Source organism: Solanum tuberosum, unplaced genomic scaffold, assembly GCF_000226075.1.
Source record: "Solanum tuberosum cultivar DM 1-3 516 R44 unplaced genomic scaffold, SolTub_3.0 scf00004, whole genome shotgun sequence".
Lineage (NCBI taxonomy): Eukaryota > Viridiplantae > Streptophyta > Magnoliopsida > Solanales > Solanaceae > Solanum > Solanum tuberosum.
The window spans coordinates 3686070-3701238 of record NW_006238930.1 but is presented as its reverse complement, the minus strand read 5'-3'; the positions used below and the strand labels follow the sequence as shown (position 1 = coordinate 3701238).

General features: G+C 36.8%; 3 protein-coding genes across 5 annotated transcripts; 2 read left to right on the top strand and 1 right to left on the bottom strand.

Annotated features, from left to right (window-relative positions):
• LOC102599094 (sister chromatid cohesion 1 protein 2) lies at window positions 1–6257 on the top strand. Of its 2 annotated transcripts, none has more exons than XM_015307673.1 (13): window positions 1–320; window positions 1646–1931; window positions 2075–2109; window positions 2214–2257; window positions 2918–2976; window positions 3048–3607; window positions 3871–3982; window positions 4135–4271; window positions 4348–4802; window positions 4986–5022; window positions 5126–5147; window positions 5298–5430; window positions 5793–6257. In XM_015307673.1, exons 1-13 carry the CDS (start codon window positions 197–199, stop codon window positions 5913–5915), a joined length of 2127 nt encoding a protein of 708 aa, XP_015163159.1. In that variant the 5' UTR covers window positions 1–196; the 3' UTR covers window positions 5916–6257. The 2 variants fall into 2 exon arrangements, with proteins under 2 accessions (XP_015163159.1, XP_015163157.1); XM_015307671.1 differs by having other exon boundaries at window positions 2072–2109.
• Window positions 6258–6980: 723 nt separating this feature from the next.
• On the top strand, window positions 6981–11929 carry LOC102598757 (COP9 signalosome complex subunit 3). Its single transcript, XM_006338615.2, has 11 exons — window positions 6981–7249; window positions 7701–7816; window positions 7909–8155; window positions 8687–8744; window positions 8876–8965; window positions 9370–9435; window positions 10046–10135; window positions 10300–10458; window positions 10541–10662; window positions 11211–11283; window positions 11376–11929. The coding sequence occupies exons 1-11, from the start codon at window positions 7053–7055 to the stop codon at window positions 11442–11444; spliced, it is 1287 nt and encodes a 428-aa protein (XP_006338677.1). The 5' UTR covers window positions 6981–7052; the 3' UTR covers window positions 11445–11929.
• A 287-nt stretch (window positions 11930–12216) lies between these two features.
• LOC102598419 (kelch repeat-containing protein At3g27220-like) lies at window positions 12217–15039 on the bottom strand. Of its 2 annotated transcripts, none has more exons than XM_006338614.2 (7): window positions 14687–15039; window positions 14424–14615; window positions 14113–14342; window positions 13427–13597; window positions 13065–13170; window positions 12690–12896; window positions 12217–12495 (listed from the first exon to the last, which is right to left on the bottom strand). In XM_006338614.2, the coding sequence occupies exons 1-7, from the start codon at window positions 14870–14872 to the stop codon at window positions 12328–12330; spliced, it is 1260 nt and encodes a 419-aa protein (XP_006338676.1). In that variant the 5' UTR covers window positions 14873–15039; the 3' UTR covers window positions 12217–12327. The 2 variants fall into 2 exon arrangements, with proteins under 2 accessions (XP_006338676.1, XP_015163148.1); XM_015307662.1 differs by having other exon boundaries at window positions 14424–14609.
• Window positions 15040–15169: the final 130 nt, after the last annotated feature.

Below are 15169 nucleotides of genomic sequence, written 5' to 3'. Positions count from 1 at the left end.
GACTTGTTTGACAATCCTTGTTCCCATTTATAAACTCCCTCTTCTTCCTCTGAATGAATTCTGTAAAATCCAGAGCCTACACTTTGATTCATCTCATCATACATAGAAAAAGTTTATTCTGTAAAACTATCTGTAGAGTGAGGCATTTTTGTCTCTCTCTTTTAGAAAAACAAAGATAGGTAAAGGGAGAAAGAACATGTTTTATTCACAGTTACTTCTTTCAAAGAAAGGGCCTTTAGGCACCATCTGGATTGCTGCTCATTGTCATAAACGTCTCAAGAAAGAGCAAGTTCAGCAGACCAACATCGCTTCTTCTGTCGGTGCGTTTTCCTATTGACTTTTTTCCCTTTTCCCTTTGCCCCTTTTCATTCATAGAAAGTCATTACAAGATGGTGTTTTATCTTCTTCTTCCTTCCCTGTAAACCCTTTTCTCCTAACCTGTTTCTAATTGTATTTATTCTTTTCTTCATACATTAAGACAGAGTGATAGATTAACACTGCAGGTTTCTTTAGAGAACCCTGATTTCTATTTTAACTACTGTGTCATTTATTGGAATTTAGTGTTCTGTTGACTTACTTGTAAAAAGAGACGTGCTGCTGCCATGAGTTTGGCGGATTTCATCATATAGCTGTCGAATGCACAGTTCATATAGTTTATTTTTGTCCCAAATTGCAGCTAGTAGTTACCTTTTGTCTCCATTGTGTTAGATGTCATCCCTACATCAACTACTTTCACATTTCGTTGAATGGCTGGACAGTTGTTGTTCTCAAATTGAGTGTTAAAACCATACATTTTGTGATTCGATTTTTTGTAATCCACTGCTTGTCAATCACATCAGAAAGTCGTTGTGTCAGTGGAGACCTCTCTCAACAAAGAATTTTACCACAAAGCCCCAACTAGGTACTACCACTTAGAGGAGTCTTCTTTGCTGGTAGAATGCCCCCACGAGAAGAAAGAATAGTGGGATGCTCACGCTCTTGTTGGACGTTGTGGGTAAACTAATGAAGGGAAGAATGTGATTTAATCACAGAATTGAATCAGGGTTTTGGTGAAATAGGTTCAAGTGTGACTGACAGCTTTTTTGGAAACTTCACCTAGTTTGCAACTTCTACTGTGTTAGCTGTAACAAATGCTATAGTTATAACACGGATTTCACAAGACATGGTGTAAAATATAATTACATGGAAATAAGCATGTCTTCCAAGCCACGGAAAATGGTTTCTAGCTTTATGTTGGATTGTGAACGTTTGCTGCAAACTTGGGTGATTATAGGTGGTGTTAAATGTTGTCTCTGTGAATTCCTTGGATGATTTGGGTAACTGTTCTCTGGCGGGGTTATCGGAAACACCTCTCTGCCTCCATAAGGTAGGGGTAAGAATGCGCACGCACCATCCTTCCCAGATCCCACTTGTGGAATTACATCGGACATGCTGTTTGTAATCTTGATTTCAGTTCACATGTTTATGGATTGCTGTGTACGTACGTAATGAATGTGCTCATTGCCTTGGAATCTTTTTTAATTCAGATTCTTGATTTGATTCTATTTTTTAATTGCAGCACGACACACATAAACGTAGTATTTAGAAGTTTTAATCATTTCTGGAGTAATTTACATTTGCTTGACTGCCTTTTTTCTTTGCTCAGAGAAAATTCTGCTGGATGAAGCTCCTGTGGTCACATACAGAATTTTAGGTCACCTGCTCCTGGGTGTGGTTAGAATATATTCCAAAAAAGTGGAATATCTTTTCAATGACTGTAATAATGTTCTTGTTAACCTTGGTAAGTTTTCAACTCGCAAGAGACCAACTAGTAAACTATCAGCTGTAAGGATTGAGGGTATGCATGCTCCTGTCCACTTTATCACCCGACCAAAGAAATTTGAACTGGATACTTTTGATCTGGAAGTCTTGGAGGATCAAGACGCAAACAGGTGAAATAAATACTTTCCATGAATGACTTGGTGTCCCATGTTAATTTGTATATTTCCTTTTTCTTTGTCTTTATGTTTTTTCTGATTGTTGGTTTGGCGTTAATCATTTCAATATTGGTTTGCAACAAACTGTTTTGAAGTAGTCATGTGGCATCCCGTGAAGAAATCATGCTTTCAGGTACAGTACATCTTTGTGTCATTTTATTCACGGTTACTTGGTTTTAATTTTTCTGCTTTATGTCTCTTATTTTTTTAAAAGAGACCTTCTGCTTTCCGTTTCAGATGCTCAGGAAAATGAGCAAATGGTTTTTGGCTTATCTTGCAAGGTAGCCATTTTATGAAGTATTATCATTGCTTTGGTCTTTTAACAGCATGTCTCGGCATGTGGAACTTTTCCAACAAAAGAAGGCAGCTTAGCTCACTTTCTGCTTTGTGTTCACTAAATATTATCACTGCTTAGCAAGATATACTACTGTTCCCTGAATATCTCGTAGTTTATGTTAAACTCTTTGCTATATGTTGTTAGAACCTTAGGATTGGTGTAGCACATATTATTGAATCAGTTGATTGATTTTAAATTATTATCTGCAAACTGGTTAGTGGAATTTGTACTTGTCAAGATACATCATGGGTTCACGTAACTGCTTTTCTTTGAACAAGTTTGGACAGTGTTAGAGGTGGTGTGTTTAATTTGAAGAAGTAATTTGATTGATCAAGCTGTTCAAATTTTTGATGATACTTGAATAAGAATTAGCTTAGAGCCCTAAGCAGTCACCTTCATTAGTTTTTTTCCTGATGATGACATGGGTTGGTTGGAATTTCTCTTTAACTACTACTTACATTTTGTGTGGGTATTGGGGTGGGGTGGGGGGCGTTCTGTCTCTTTCTCTCTCTATCTCTCAATCTGGTACTGCTGCATGAAAAAGTTCAACCTTTGTTTTCTATGGATATTCTTGCATACATGACATATAAGCTGCTTTTTTCAGTACGAGGAAGATGTCTCTCATTCAGAGTCAAAGTCCACAAATCACACTCCAGTTAGAGAGTATGCACTGATCCTACACCTCTTTAAATAGATGTAGTGCTAGTGCTAAGAATTTAACTTTTCATGTATAGCATACATTCACCTCACCTGATGGACAAAGATTTTGACTTCCGCCCATCAGTTGGGTCAGGCCATGTGGAAGCTCTGTGGAACCTTAATGAGACTAGATACTCCTTGGAAGAGCGCTTTGAACCTATGACCTTTGGGGACATTGAAATTCAGATGATCTCTGATAGGAAAGCTGATCACCAGACTGATGATAAGCAGATGAAAGAGTCTAATGCTGGGAACTTAGTAAATGAGGAGCATCTTTATGAAAAGAGGTCATCTTTGGAAGAGCATGCCGAACCGATGATTATCACAGAAGCTACACCGGAAATCAACACTGATCAACAATCTGAGAAAAATCATCAGCCTACTCTTGAGCTATTAAAACCCCCTGATGTAGGAGTGAATGTAGATGATGAAGGACCAGCAGGCCTTGGTGAATCATCTCTTGTGGAAAAGCATTGTGGTTTTGAGCAAAATAAAAATGTTGAAGCATCTTCCTCTAGAAAAGGGAAGGATCGGACCGAAGTTGATCGATCATTGTCCCTCTGTGTTGATGTATCCCCAGAGACCAAGATCTCAGGTGATTATGGTGAATCCTTATCTGGATTACCTTGTTCTTTCACTATCATTTAAGTTGAACAGCTGAATCTTACTGGAAAAGGAATAAGCTACACCCGCCACCCCTCCTTTCCCCCTTCACCTAGAAATAAATAAGGAGCATGTGTGCCCCTTCTCACTTTTTCTGCTTGTTGGATACAATCTAATTTGTCCCTTCAGATACCCAAGCAAATCATGTTTTAAACTGCTTGTTTTTTTAACCAACATCACTTTCTTCTAATTCAGGATCTACTTCACCGGATTTCATATCTGTTCGCACCCCAGCTAAGAAGGAGCGAACTCGGATTTCAAGGAAGCGGAAGTGCATATTTGATGAGTCTATTGTGATCCCAAATGAGTACGATCCTCCTTGTCCTTTTTCAGCCATTCAAGATCCATTGCACTAAGATATCCGTATGCAGGATCTTGTTGTTGTAACCTTCTTTAGTTGGTGCAGTTAAGTTCATTGCATAGTTGGAAGAGATTGATGTGAAAAATCCAAACATGCAGGGTATTCAAGCACTGGATTGGTGATGCAAATGACTTAGTTTGCAAGAGAAGGAAAGCCCCTCATTCCAGTTATTTTGCATGGAAAGTACATAAAATTTCCTCACTTCCTCAGAGTTTTGAGGAGCCTCTTATTCCTTGTGAGTAAACGTTCAAACAGTGCCACTGCCATTTCCGTGTTTTAGGAAATTTAACTAACCAACTGTGGCAATGCAGGTAGTCTTTCGATTGATATTATATCTGCAATTAGCAAAATTAGATCAGCAAGGCACGGACCTGCAGAAACAGTAGAAGTTCCTCTGTGTGAGGACATGCCAGACTCTCCATATAAACTCAGATCTGGGGAAGAAATACCTATTGCTCCTGCTACATCTCTGCATGAGTACTTACCTGAATCTCCTGGTACCCTAAGATGTGGAGAACAAATACCTAATGCTCCTGCGGCATCTCTGCATGTGGGTGTACCTGAATCTCATAATACACTCAGATATGATGGAGAACAGACACCTATTGCTCCTGCAACGCCTGTCACTGGCTCAAGCTCGTTGAGATTTCATGATACGCAAGGAACTTCTAGATCACACATAGAACCAGCAAGTTCAACTGAAAGCACAGAGAAAGGAGCACTTCCCATGGAGGATGTAGAATTTGAAATGAATTTGATGGATGAGGTATGACATGATTGACTAGTCTGATTGCTGACATAAGTAAAGGAAATTGCTTTCAGCTATGGAAGTGTAGTGATGATTATTAACTTTTTTTGGGAAATATAAGAATTATGTTGTCCATATCTGTTATTGTAATGCTAATAAGTGCTATAAGTGCTAACTGTTACAAATGCCCTCTTTTGTCAGGAGATAAATTCATTTGAAGGGGATACCTCAGAAAAATGTAAGACAGTACTGTGCTTTAGGGGGTAGGGGAGTGATATTTTAGTGGTGAAATATTATTTCAGTTGGATTGCCATTCTCATAAGCTTTTGTCTTGGTTGCAGGCAAATTTTCCCTGAGAACAAGGTATGATGAATAAGGGATCTCATTCCCAATTTTTGCAATCCCTCTTCCCCATATCTATGGCATCTTTTGGTTACGACTCTCGGAAACTTGCTGAAAATTCATTTCTTCTGTTTTTGGTGGTGATCCAATTTGTTGCTTTCTTGCATGCAGAAAGGTTGCAAAATTTCTGCTTGAAAACTTTCTTGCTCAGAAGGGGAAGGAGGAGGTAGAAATTGTTAACTTGTCCTTGCTTATGAAGGGGAAAACAAAGAGAGACAGTGCAAGGGTGTTCTACGAGATACTGGTATTGTTTCTAGGTTCCTTTCGTCTTTCTGGTAATTTTAGGTCTGCCAAATTGAACTTTTGGATGAATGGAATTATTTGATACATATATTAAAGAGCGGTTGCAACAAGAGTTTTTGTCCCTTGTTTCCCTTCTGGCAAGCATCCAGGCTGTGCTCTATATGTGGTGCTTAAACAGGATATACCTTCGTTTTATGGTTGTTAAATGCCTGTATTCTTGGCCTATAAACATTGCTTATAATGGACAGACACATACACATGCGTCATAAATTCATTCTATGCATTGTCTGTGTTTATGTAGATCCAATGTAATATGCACATAGATACATTGTGAATTATTTACAATGCTTAATTTTCATGCAGGTTCTGAAATCGGGAGGCTGGATAGATGTGCTGCAGGATGATGCCTATAGTGACATTCTTTTGCAAGAACTCCCAAGACTAAAGCAGACCTTTGAAGCCGACGGCCTTGGCTCAAAGTCTTGAATCTATAATTATGTTCAAATAGAGAGCAGTGTTGGTAAATAGTAGCATAGGAAACAATCACATGACATATATGCCGTATCTTAGAGTAGTAGTAGATGAAGCAATCAACATGCATATATGCTTTTGTGCATGTTTGGTATATAGAGTGGAGGAGGGAGGAGCAGCGATTCTCTCTGCTAGGCTGATGTTAAAAAGAGGAAGAAACAGAGAGAGAGAGGTTGTTGTGAATCAACCATTGCTCTTCCTCCTTAACATGAGGGGAAGTTAGGTTATTGTTAACTATTATGTCTACCAACTTTTTTAGCTTATGAATGCAAAGTTATCAGGAATTAGTTGAATTTATTGTCAATGTTCTGGTTAATTAGTACTGGTGAAAAGCTATTACTCTAATTTTCTTTAGATCAATACACAAAAATGACGAAAAGTTGCTTCATGAGAAAATTGTATACCAAATATATATTTGGAGGTGGTTATAGAAAAATGTTGACGATTTGCTCTACAAAAGTTGTCAATTCATAGGCATTTTAATCAACAATGAGCAACACTACATGTATAGTCATGAGTTTTAAAAAGCTTTATCACGTAAAAAATATGACATGGTAGGACACAAAGAGGTTGTTCGGTGTGAGGGATAAAAATAAATAGTCATAGAATGAAAAAATAGTCTAAGGACAAAATTTTGGTGTATTGTTTGGTTGTCAAGTTTGGAATAACTTATTTTACCATTTTATATGTGATGGGATAAGTTCTCTCAAATATACGATGGAATAACTTATTTTACGATAATTAATTTTGAGATAATTTGTTTCTAAGTAAATGACTCAAACTTTGTAATTTTTATGTATATCCGCCCTGTTACAAATTATTAACTTTTGTATAAGCTCAAACTATATCACATATCACATACATCAAAATATATATATAGATTAGTTAATGAAATAGCATTCTTTTGAAAGTTAGAATTTATTTGAATTAGCTTATTTTAAATATTTTATTATTATATATATAAGAGAAATAAAACTGGACACAAAAGAAGTGCAATTTTTTCTTTTTTATTTTTGTTAGAGACCCAGTGGAAGCCTCAGCCCTTAGACGTGAATCTGCTCATACTGTGTGTCGTTGGGCAAAAGAGAAGAGATGAATCTGAACATGAATTCGATGGAATCAGTGGTTGCTCAAATCCAAGGGCTATCGAGCAATTCATCAGACATAACTCAGCTTCACAACTTTCTCAAACAATCGGAAGAGCTACTCCATTCCGACTTCTCTCGCTTGCTTTCTTCTCTCGCTGAACTCGATCCTTCTATTCACTCCCTCGGCTTTCTCTATATTCTGTAAGTTCCTTTTCTCTTATTCCTATCTCTTTATTTACAACCTAAACCTAGGGTTTCTATTCTCAAGATTATTTGTTTAAATTAGCCATTGATAGATTATACATATATATTGATTAAAACACCCTAGGGTCTGGTGCCTACGACGTTCCAGCGCAGGCAAAAAGCACCAGGTGCTTTTTTCCCATCTGCCCTAACTTGTACGGTGATTATGAAAAAAGAAAAGAAAGATTACATAAGAGACTAATTGACAAAGAGGATTGTTATGGTCAACACCAATACATGTAGGATTCAGTCATAGTTGATTGATTGATTGATTACATAATATATAAAAATAATGCAGAATTGAACCATCCACAGAATAAAAGACTAGTATTTGTGTAACAAGTGGGCGTTGTCTTTTGTACTCTGTCTAGTCTGTATTACTCATATGGTTGTGTTTCTTAACTAACAGGGAGGCATGCATCTCATTCCCAGTTGCAAAGGAGCATGTTAGTGAACTGCTTGTTTCTGTCGCTAGATTTATCAATTCATGTTCTGCAGAGCAAATCCAATTGGCGCCCAATAAGTGTAATTTTCTCTGATTTCTGGAATAGCTTTTGTGAATACTCCTGTTTCTGGTCTAACTTATATTGAGGCATGTCTGCAATTTGTGGTTGCAGTCATTTCTGTTTGTAAAAAGTTTAAGGATCATATTTTCGGACTGGAAACTCCAATTCGTGGTGTGGCTCCAATGCTGACTGCTATTCGTAAACTGCAATCCTCCTCTGAGCAATTAACAACATTGCATGCCGATTTTCTTCTTCTTTGTATATTGGCAAAGTGCTATAAAACTGGCTTCTCTGTGCTGGAGGATGACATATATGAGTGTGATCAGCCACGGGAGTTTTTTCTCTATTGTTACTATGGGTTAGTTGTTTCAGACTTTCCGCTTTGAAGTTATTTCAGTTGTGGTGGTTTCGTGCCCTTGCTTCATTCCTTGCTAAAATTTCTCTTAGTGACTTTTTAAAACAAAATTGGAATATTTTTTGTGGACATAGGATAGTTCAAGACATAATTCATTGAATCATTCTTTCCTATCAGTGCGTTTTCTAATTTTTACAGGAAATAGGAGATACTTTGCTCGCCTATGAATATTATATTTGCTTTTATAGTTATCTGGCGAAAGAATTAATTTTGTTCAAAAACCTATGGTATTGGTATACAATTATCACATCTGCCTTTTTTACTTTTGATACTGTTTAGTTCTCCAACCTAAAGACAAAGTTCTTAACAGCAATGTGAATCACAAGTGATGCACCAATTTAGAATGAGATTGAGTAATTCAATATTTTCTTAATTAAAAGTCACTGATGTATAATCTTTCTATCGCTCTTTGGATTTTTCTGGATTTGTGTCTTATACTTGTTGACATGTCTTATAATTTGCACATAATAACAGGGGAATGGTTTGCATTGGACAAAAGCAGTTCCGCAAAGCATTGGAACTCTTGCACAATGTATGTTACTGTGTTCTCATTCCATGTTTCCTTTATTGGTATTTGGTTTTGTTATCCCTATTTGCAAGTTACTACAGTATATATTATCTATATCTGTTAGTTTGTGCTGATTCTATCTGTTATGCTTCTAGGTTGTGACGGCACCTATGTCTACTCTAAATGCAATAGCAGTTGAAGCTTACAAAAAGTACATTTTGGTTTCACTGATTCATCTTGGGCAGGTGTGTTTTGCCACCTTTTTTTACATACTTTTGGTGATAATATTTAGTCAATTCTCCTAAGCAGCACACTATCTTGTTGTGACATCTCTGTTGGACAACAGTTTGTGAGATTTATGTGAGTCTTTTCTAGGGCTTGAGCTTGCACTGCTGTATAACCTTCTTATTTTACATTATATATGATATTATCACCGATGGACTCGTTTAGTTTGAGCCACAAAGTGTCAACTTTTTAAATGATTTTGGCTTGTAAATATGCACTTTGAGCAGAGATGTAACCCCCCCCCCCCCTACACACACACAACAACAAATATGCACAAAGTAAAAATGAATACGACAGGTCATGTAAGTTTATTCTTGCTGATTTTCATTCTCCTGATGAAATTGAGGTTTGCTTCTGATGGCAGTTCTCTACCAGTTTTCCCAAGTACACTTCTTCTGTGGCTCAAAGGAACTTAAAGAATTTCTCTCAGGTAATTATTTCAACTGTGCAAACATTGATTCCAAGTAGCACTGACTGTTTCACCCAAAGCAAAATGAAAGGAATTATTTTCCCTCAAACGATTTGGTGACAATGCAAGCTCAGTTAAGTATGCACAGTTGGCGTTACATTGTTGATGTTAGAAATCTTGTACTGATTCAAGTGTTGTTTCAAAATATAAGCATTGCATATTTTGTATTAAGTAGGCTAGGCATAAAACTACATAAATGATAATGAAACAAGAATTAGATCAATATCTAATAGAAGTGAAAGAAAGAACGCATTTTCGTGTATAGATATATGGCTTGCTTGATAGGAGATCATGAGTACTTTGTGTACATTACTACACATGTTGTGGCACCATTTGGTGATTTAATACAATAAAACTTGATGTATCGGAAAAGTCACTGTTTAGTGTACTCAGTGAAGAAATAAGGTGACCAGCTGGAAGCTTCTGAAATCCCAACAATATTTTCTAATATAAAATGAATCCAAATTGGGAGGAGATTGAAGAGACGCCTCATCAAGGATAATTCTCTGTCATGTGTGGTCCTTATGTGTGGAATATAACATAAACTACTTATTTATTTCTTTTTGAGCAGCCCTACCTGGAGTTGTCAAACAGTTATGGCACTGGAAGAATCTCTGAACTTGAAACATTCGTTCAAACAAACAAGGAAAAGTTTGAAAGCGTAAGTTTTCTTGAGGTCAATCTGATGCATTTCCTGATCTTCTAGCAGCTAAGATGAAAGCATGGGTGCAAAGTGAAAGCTCTTTTATCCTCTCTCTCCACTCCCAAACTCCCATGTTAGTCCATCTTTTGTGAAAGTTATAATAATCTTTTCATTACTTTCAGGATAATAATCTTGGATTAGTGATGCAAGTAGTGTCTTCTATGTATAAGCGCAATATTCAGCGGTTAACTCAAACGTACCTAACTCTCTCCCTCCAAGATATTGCTAACACTGTCCAGCTAAGAGGCCCCAAACAGGCGGAAATGCATGTGCTTCAGATGGTATCTTGCTTTTTAATCTACTAGATTGTGTATGTCTTCAACTTTGAACCTTGAAATGTTGATGTTTCACTTTTGGTTATAGATTGAAGATGGCGAGATATATGCAACGATCAATCAGAAGGATGGTATGGTTAGATTTCTGGAGGATCCTGAGCAGTATAAAACATGTGGAATGATTGAACACATCGATTCATCAATTAAGAGGTGAGACTTCTGTTACTTCGGTCATTGGACATGGATATTCTACATTTTACTTGTAATTAGACTGTCATTTTTCTGTCCAATGTGGTGGCTATAGCTACTGATTGGCTTTTTGAGAATTTACACTTAATCTCAAACTCCAAATAAAGTTGGAATGAATTTGAACTTTTGCACATGGTACTAATGATGGATGATATGCACAAAAGAATGCCAATTTCCATCCAGCAATTTGGATATCTGCACCAATTGTGCCTACACAAGGGAGGTGTTTCTAAAATACAAGTGAGTAAGGGAGGGTGAAATTGAAATTTAGTAGATGTTGTACATAAATAGGTGGGAAATTTTACTTTGCATGACTTATTGATAGTAGGGTGAGGGTAAAGGGTAGGGTTCTCTATTAGATTTACTTTAATCTTGACATCTCTATCTCTCTGTGTACATATGTTTTAAAGAACCAACAATATGTGAATCCTGCTTTTATTGTTACTGTGCTATCAATTGCTATGAAAGGATATCTAAAAACTACAATGATGTATGTTTTTCTATTGCAGATTGATGGTGGTGTCGAAAAAGTTGACTTCTATGGATGAACTTATGTCATGTGATCCTATGTACCTAGGAAAGGTAAAAACTATGTCAAAGTCCTCTTTTGCTAACTGCTTAATAGAACAACTGTATTTTTCACTAATTTAATTTGTGATTACTTGCTTATGCAGGTTGGAAGGGAGAGACAGAGATTTGATTTTGATGATTTTGACAGTGTTCCTCAGAAATTCACCGTCTGAGACTAGCAGAGTTCAGTTTTCTGAGTAAATATGGCAAATGATGCTGATATGTTCATTTGAAATATAAGCAAACTTTATTCCATTGACCTCAAGAAATGGCTAAGGAAATAGGTGTATTTAACTCCTGGTTCAATCAGGGTATCATGTTTGTTCCATTTGCCCTTTTGCTTTTTGTTTTGTGTGGGCAGGGTGAACTGCTTGCTCTAGTTTTAGTTTACTATCTAGCAAGGAAACTTTCTAGTTGCAGTAAGAGGCTAGGAGGATCATAATGTTCCATCTTCTTTAGTGGACATTGGTGTTTTAGTTAATTTGTTTAAAGAAGCAAGTTCCTCGATCTCCCAGTTTTGGGTTATTACAAAAATGGATACCCTTCTTTTTACGTACTATTTTACATATTTATCATCTTGCAGCAGATATCCGCCTAGTTGGCTGAGCATGTAATGGCAAAATAAGATGCTTCCCTATTTAAGTATTTGTTTGTCGTCTTTTCCTTCCATTGGAATTCTAGACTCATTTTGACAAGCTTTTAACGGAAGTCAGATGGGGACAGGCCACCAAATATGCTTAATACAACTGCCTAAATAGGAAAAATCTTTTTGGCCAGAAAATTTTAAAAAATATGTTATTTTATCTTTTTAAACATTTTTACCCTTTTAACTTTAATACATTTTAAAAAACAAATCAGTTTAACTTTAAATAAAAAGAATACTATAGACTTTTTAAATTTTCTGGTCATTTAACATTATCCATATAAATAATAAATTTTAAAAAATGAAGAGTAGTAATGTATGAGCTACATTTTTCTTTGCAAACGACAAATTAACTTGACTTTGACATTCAATAACATTGAAAAGCGACATGGTAGCCAGGAATCAGTAACATATCATTGTAATCTCAATTTGGTTCTCCATGTATCTCCTACTACTTTCCTGGGCTGTGGATTATCTGGTCCTCTATCCCGCTGTCCAGAGGTGAAATACAACCATCCATCCCAGAACCCCGCCTGTGTTGTCTTCGCCCGATATGGCATCTTTCCGATGACAGACCATGTCTGCACAAATTGGTAATTAAAAAAATACTCAGAAGTCTGAAAAGGAAATAAGTTATGTAGTCACTCGAATGGAAGGCAATAAAACAGAGAAGTAACTAACATTTAAGCTAACTGAAACTTCATAAAAAAGTATGTTATGTAGAGTTTAAGACAAAGATATTGCCAACTTTGATGATTAAGAAAAGGTAAAATACCAGTGTATTTAGGTTGAACTGGAACACCTCTCCAACTAAAATCATCCTTTTGGTCACAGGATGCTTCTCTGTTGTGCCTCCAACAATAACAATAGAATTATTTACAATAACCCAAGAACATTCTATGTGCGAAACCGGTTTTGGCATAGAAGGCAACCCTTTCCATTTCATACTTTCATCCAGCATATAAACATCTCCAAAAACCACCTGAAGCCACAAACATAGAAATTATAGCAACTTCCCCAAAAGAACTTTGAGACAAGACTATCAAAAGGAAGACAGAACCTCGAGTTTTGTTGACCAGACTGAAACAAGAATACTTAAGATTTAATAATCAGATAACTGAACCTAGATAAAAACTATAGCAACATATACCTCGAACCTTCGTGAGCATTTAAAGATAGGGGAGCCAGGTTTGGCCATGAAATCACCCTCTTGACCACCAATAACGTAGAGTTGATCACCAACAGCGATACATGCCCTGTAGGGAATAGCCTCAATATCAGGTTTTGAAATAAATTGCATTTGGGTATATACTTTTGAAGAAAGGAGAGCACAATTTTCAATATGGACCTGTTAGACATTTTGAATTGATATTTACCAAAGTTCATGTTTATGACTATTCTCAAACTACTCAAGTTCAAACATTTAACCTTCAACATAGTTTTAGCTTTTAAAGTCATCATAAAAGTAAAATGGAACAAGGGCTATAGCCTTAGAAAGAACGACTGACAAACCTATGTGGTCCTCCGCGAGGAATGGGTACTTCTTTGCGCCAGTGCTTCTCTAAGGCTTTTCCATTTGCTACTGCAAGACTCCAATGATCTAATCCAGGGGTATGGCGATTCTCTTTGCCTCCACCCATCACATGTAGCCGGCCTTTCCAAAGCTGAGTTGCTGGTGCATACCTGAAAAAACCCTAGTCATTACTCTAGTTTTGTATCAAACTCATCATAAGGTACTTATTACTTCAATATGCTATCACTACGATGTGATGCTAATCCAGAACCTAAATGGATGATGGGCGCATTCCTTATAGTTAGAAACTTGATGGATGATGGGCATTCCTCTACCATTTTCCACTTAAAATACCAGGCTTTTTGTCTGCAGCAGAATTTGAAACCTTGATGTGCGCCTAACCCACACATTATCTGCTGCACCTTACCACTAAACTGAAGTCTAAGGACAATACTAATCTGGAACCTCAGCAGATGCGGTCTCTACAACCCACAGTTTCTTAAACCACTTCATTGACCACTAGGTCACACACCTTTAGATGCACAAGAAACTGATACTATATCAACAACCCCCATTTCCATATGTGATTATTATAAGAAATAAGGTACACAATCTAGTCTAGGTTTAATGTTACAAAAGACTTCTGAGAGATGTGTTCTTTGGATAAGCCAGCAAGGATACATACCTTGGTGCTGGTAATGGTGGCAAGCTTTCCCATTTTCTGGTGTGTGTGTCCAAAACAAATGTGTTTGCTGTAGGTCCCCTGCATTGGGGACCATATTGTCCTGACACTATATATATGTATCTTCCATCAGTAGCCACCCCTAAATGTGAATGTGCCATATCTTTTGGGATTGCAAAACTCTCAGTCCATGTATTTGTTGTAAAATTGAAAACATCAACATGAGAATGCACCTATACATAGTAATTAGTATAGTTAACTTGCAAATTTTTACATTTTCAAGCTAATTAATAAAATGGGAAAAAGATGTTTACATGGTCTAGGTTTTCATATCCTGCAAAAACGAAAAGCAAATCCTTAATCTGAAGAGAATAGCCATCCAAACGAACCACAGGTGCAGATGCCATCTGTTCCCATTTCAATTCAGGAGCAGGCAAATCAGCATAGGTCATGGCTAACGCTCTTTCAGGGTAACGATCCCTATTACTTCCTCCTGCATCCTGATTCTACAAAATGCAAAATTGTTCATAATTTTGTAGTAATTACTAAAAGCAACCCAAATGCTGTCTTAACTAACCTTTAGAGAATGATTGGAGACGTTAATACGGTACTTGTCAGGAGCCCAAGTGGTAGCAAGGGAAACATAAGCAGAAGAAGAAGCGGAATGAAAATCGCGGGTCAAGGAAATTGCTAGAAGAGCAACAAATGCAAGAAGAAGAATGATAGGTTTTGCGAAACTGTGCTTTGCTGTCGATCTTATCATTATGTTGTACTAATAATAATACAGAAGCCGTGGGAAGAATACCCATTTGCGCCATTGATATAAGATAATAGGTTTATTAGTTGGAGGATTGTTTTAAGAGGAAGAAGCGCGGCCGCTAATGGTTTTTCACTTTGCCCTTGGTTTTCTGCCTCTCTTTTTTTCTTTATTTCTGGTTCCTCCCCTCTTCTTTTACATGATGAAAAAAATAGTATATTCCTTGCCATACAATTATCTATTTTTCTACATTTATGAATTCTATATATATGTAGAAACAAATTAAATACTCCCTCCCTCCAA

Excerpts from the sequence above, each read along its gene's own strand:
- LOC102599094 (XM_015307671.1), top strand. The coding sequence starts at position 197 with ATGTTTTATTCACAGTTACTTCTTTCAAAGAAAGGGCCTTTAGGCACC. Across the intron at positions 2,110-2,213 it reads TGAAGAAATCATGCTTTCAG|ATGCTCAGGAAAATGAGCAA; the intron begins GTACAGTACATC and ends TTTCCGTTTCAG. Across the intron at positions 5,023-5,125 it reads AGGGGATACCTCAGAAAAAT|GCAAATTTTCCCTGAGAACA; the intron begins GTAAGACAGTAC and ends TCTTGGTTGCAG.
- LOC102598757 (XM_006338615.2), top strand. The coding sequence starts at position 7,053 with ATGAATCTGAACATGAATTCGATGGAATCAGTGGTTGCTCAAATCCAA. Across the intron at positions 7,250-7,700 it reads CTCGGCTTTCTCTATATTCT|GGAGGCATGCATCTCATTCC; the intron begins GTAAGTTCCTTT and ends CTTAACTAACAG. Across the intron at positions 8,966-9,369 it reads CACTGATTCATCTTGGGCAG|TTCTCTACCAGTTTTCCCAA; the intron begins GTGTGTTTTGCC and ends TTCTGATGGCAG.
- LOC102598419 (XM_006338614.2), bottom strand. The coding sequence starts at position 14,872 with ATGATAAGATCGACAGCAAAGCACAGTTTCGCAAAACCTATCATTCTT. Across the intron at positions 14,343-14,423 it reads GATATGAAAACCTAGACCAT|GTGCATTCTCATGTTGATGT; the intron begins GTAAACATCTTT and ends TACTATGTATAG. Across the intron at positions 12,897-13,064 it reads AATGCTCACGAAGGTTCGAG|GTGGTTTTTGGAGATGTTTA; the intron begins GTATATGTTGCT and ends TTGTGGCTTCAG.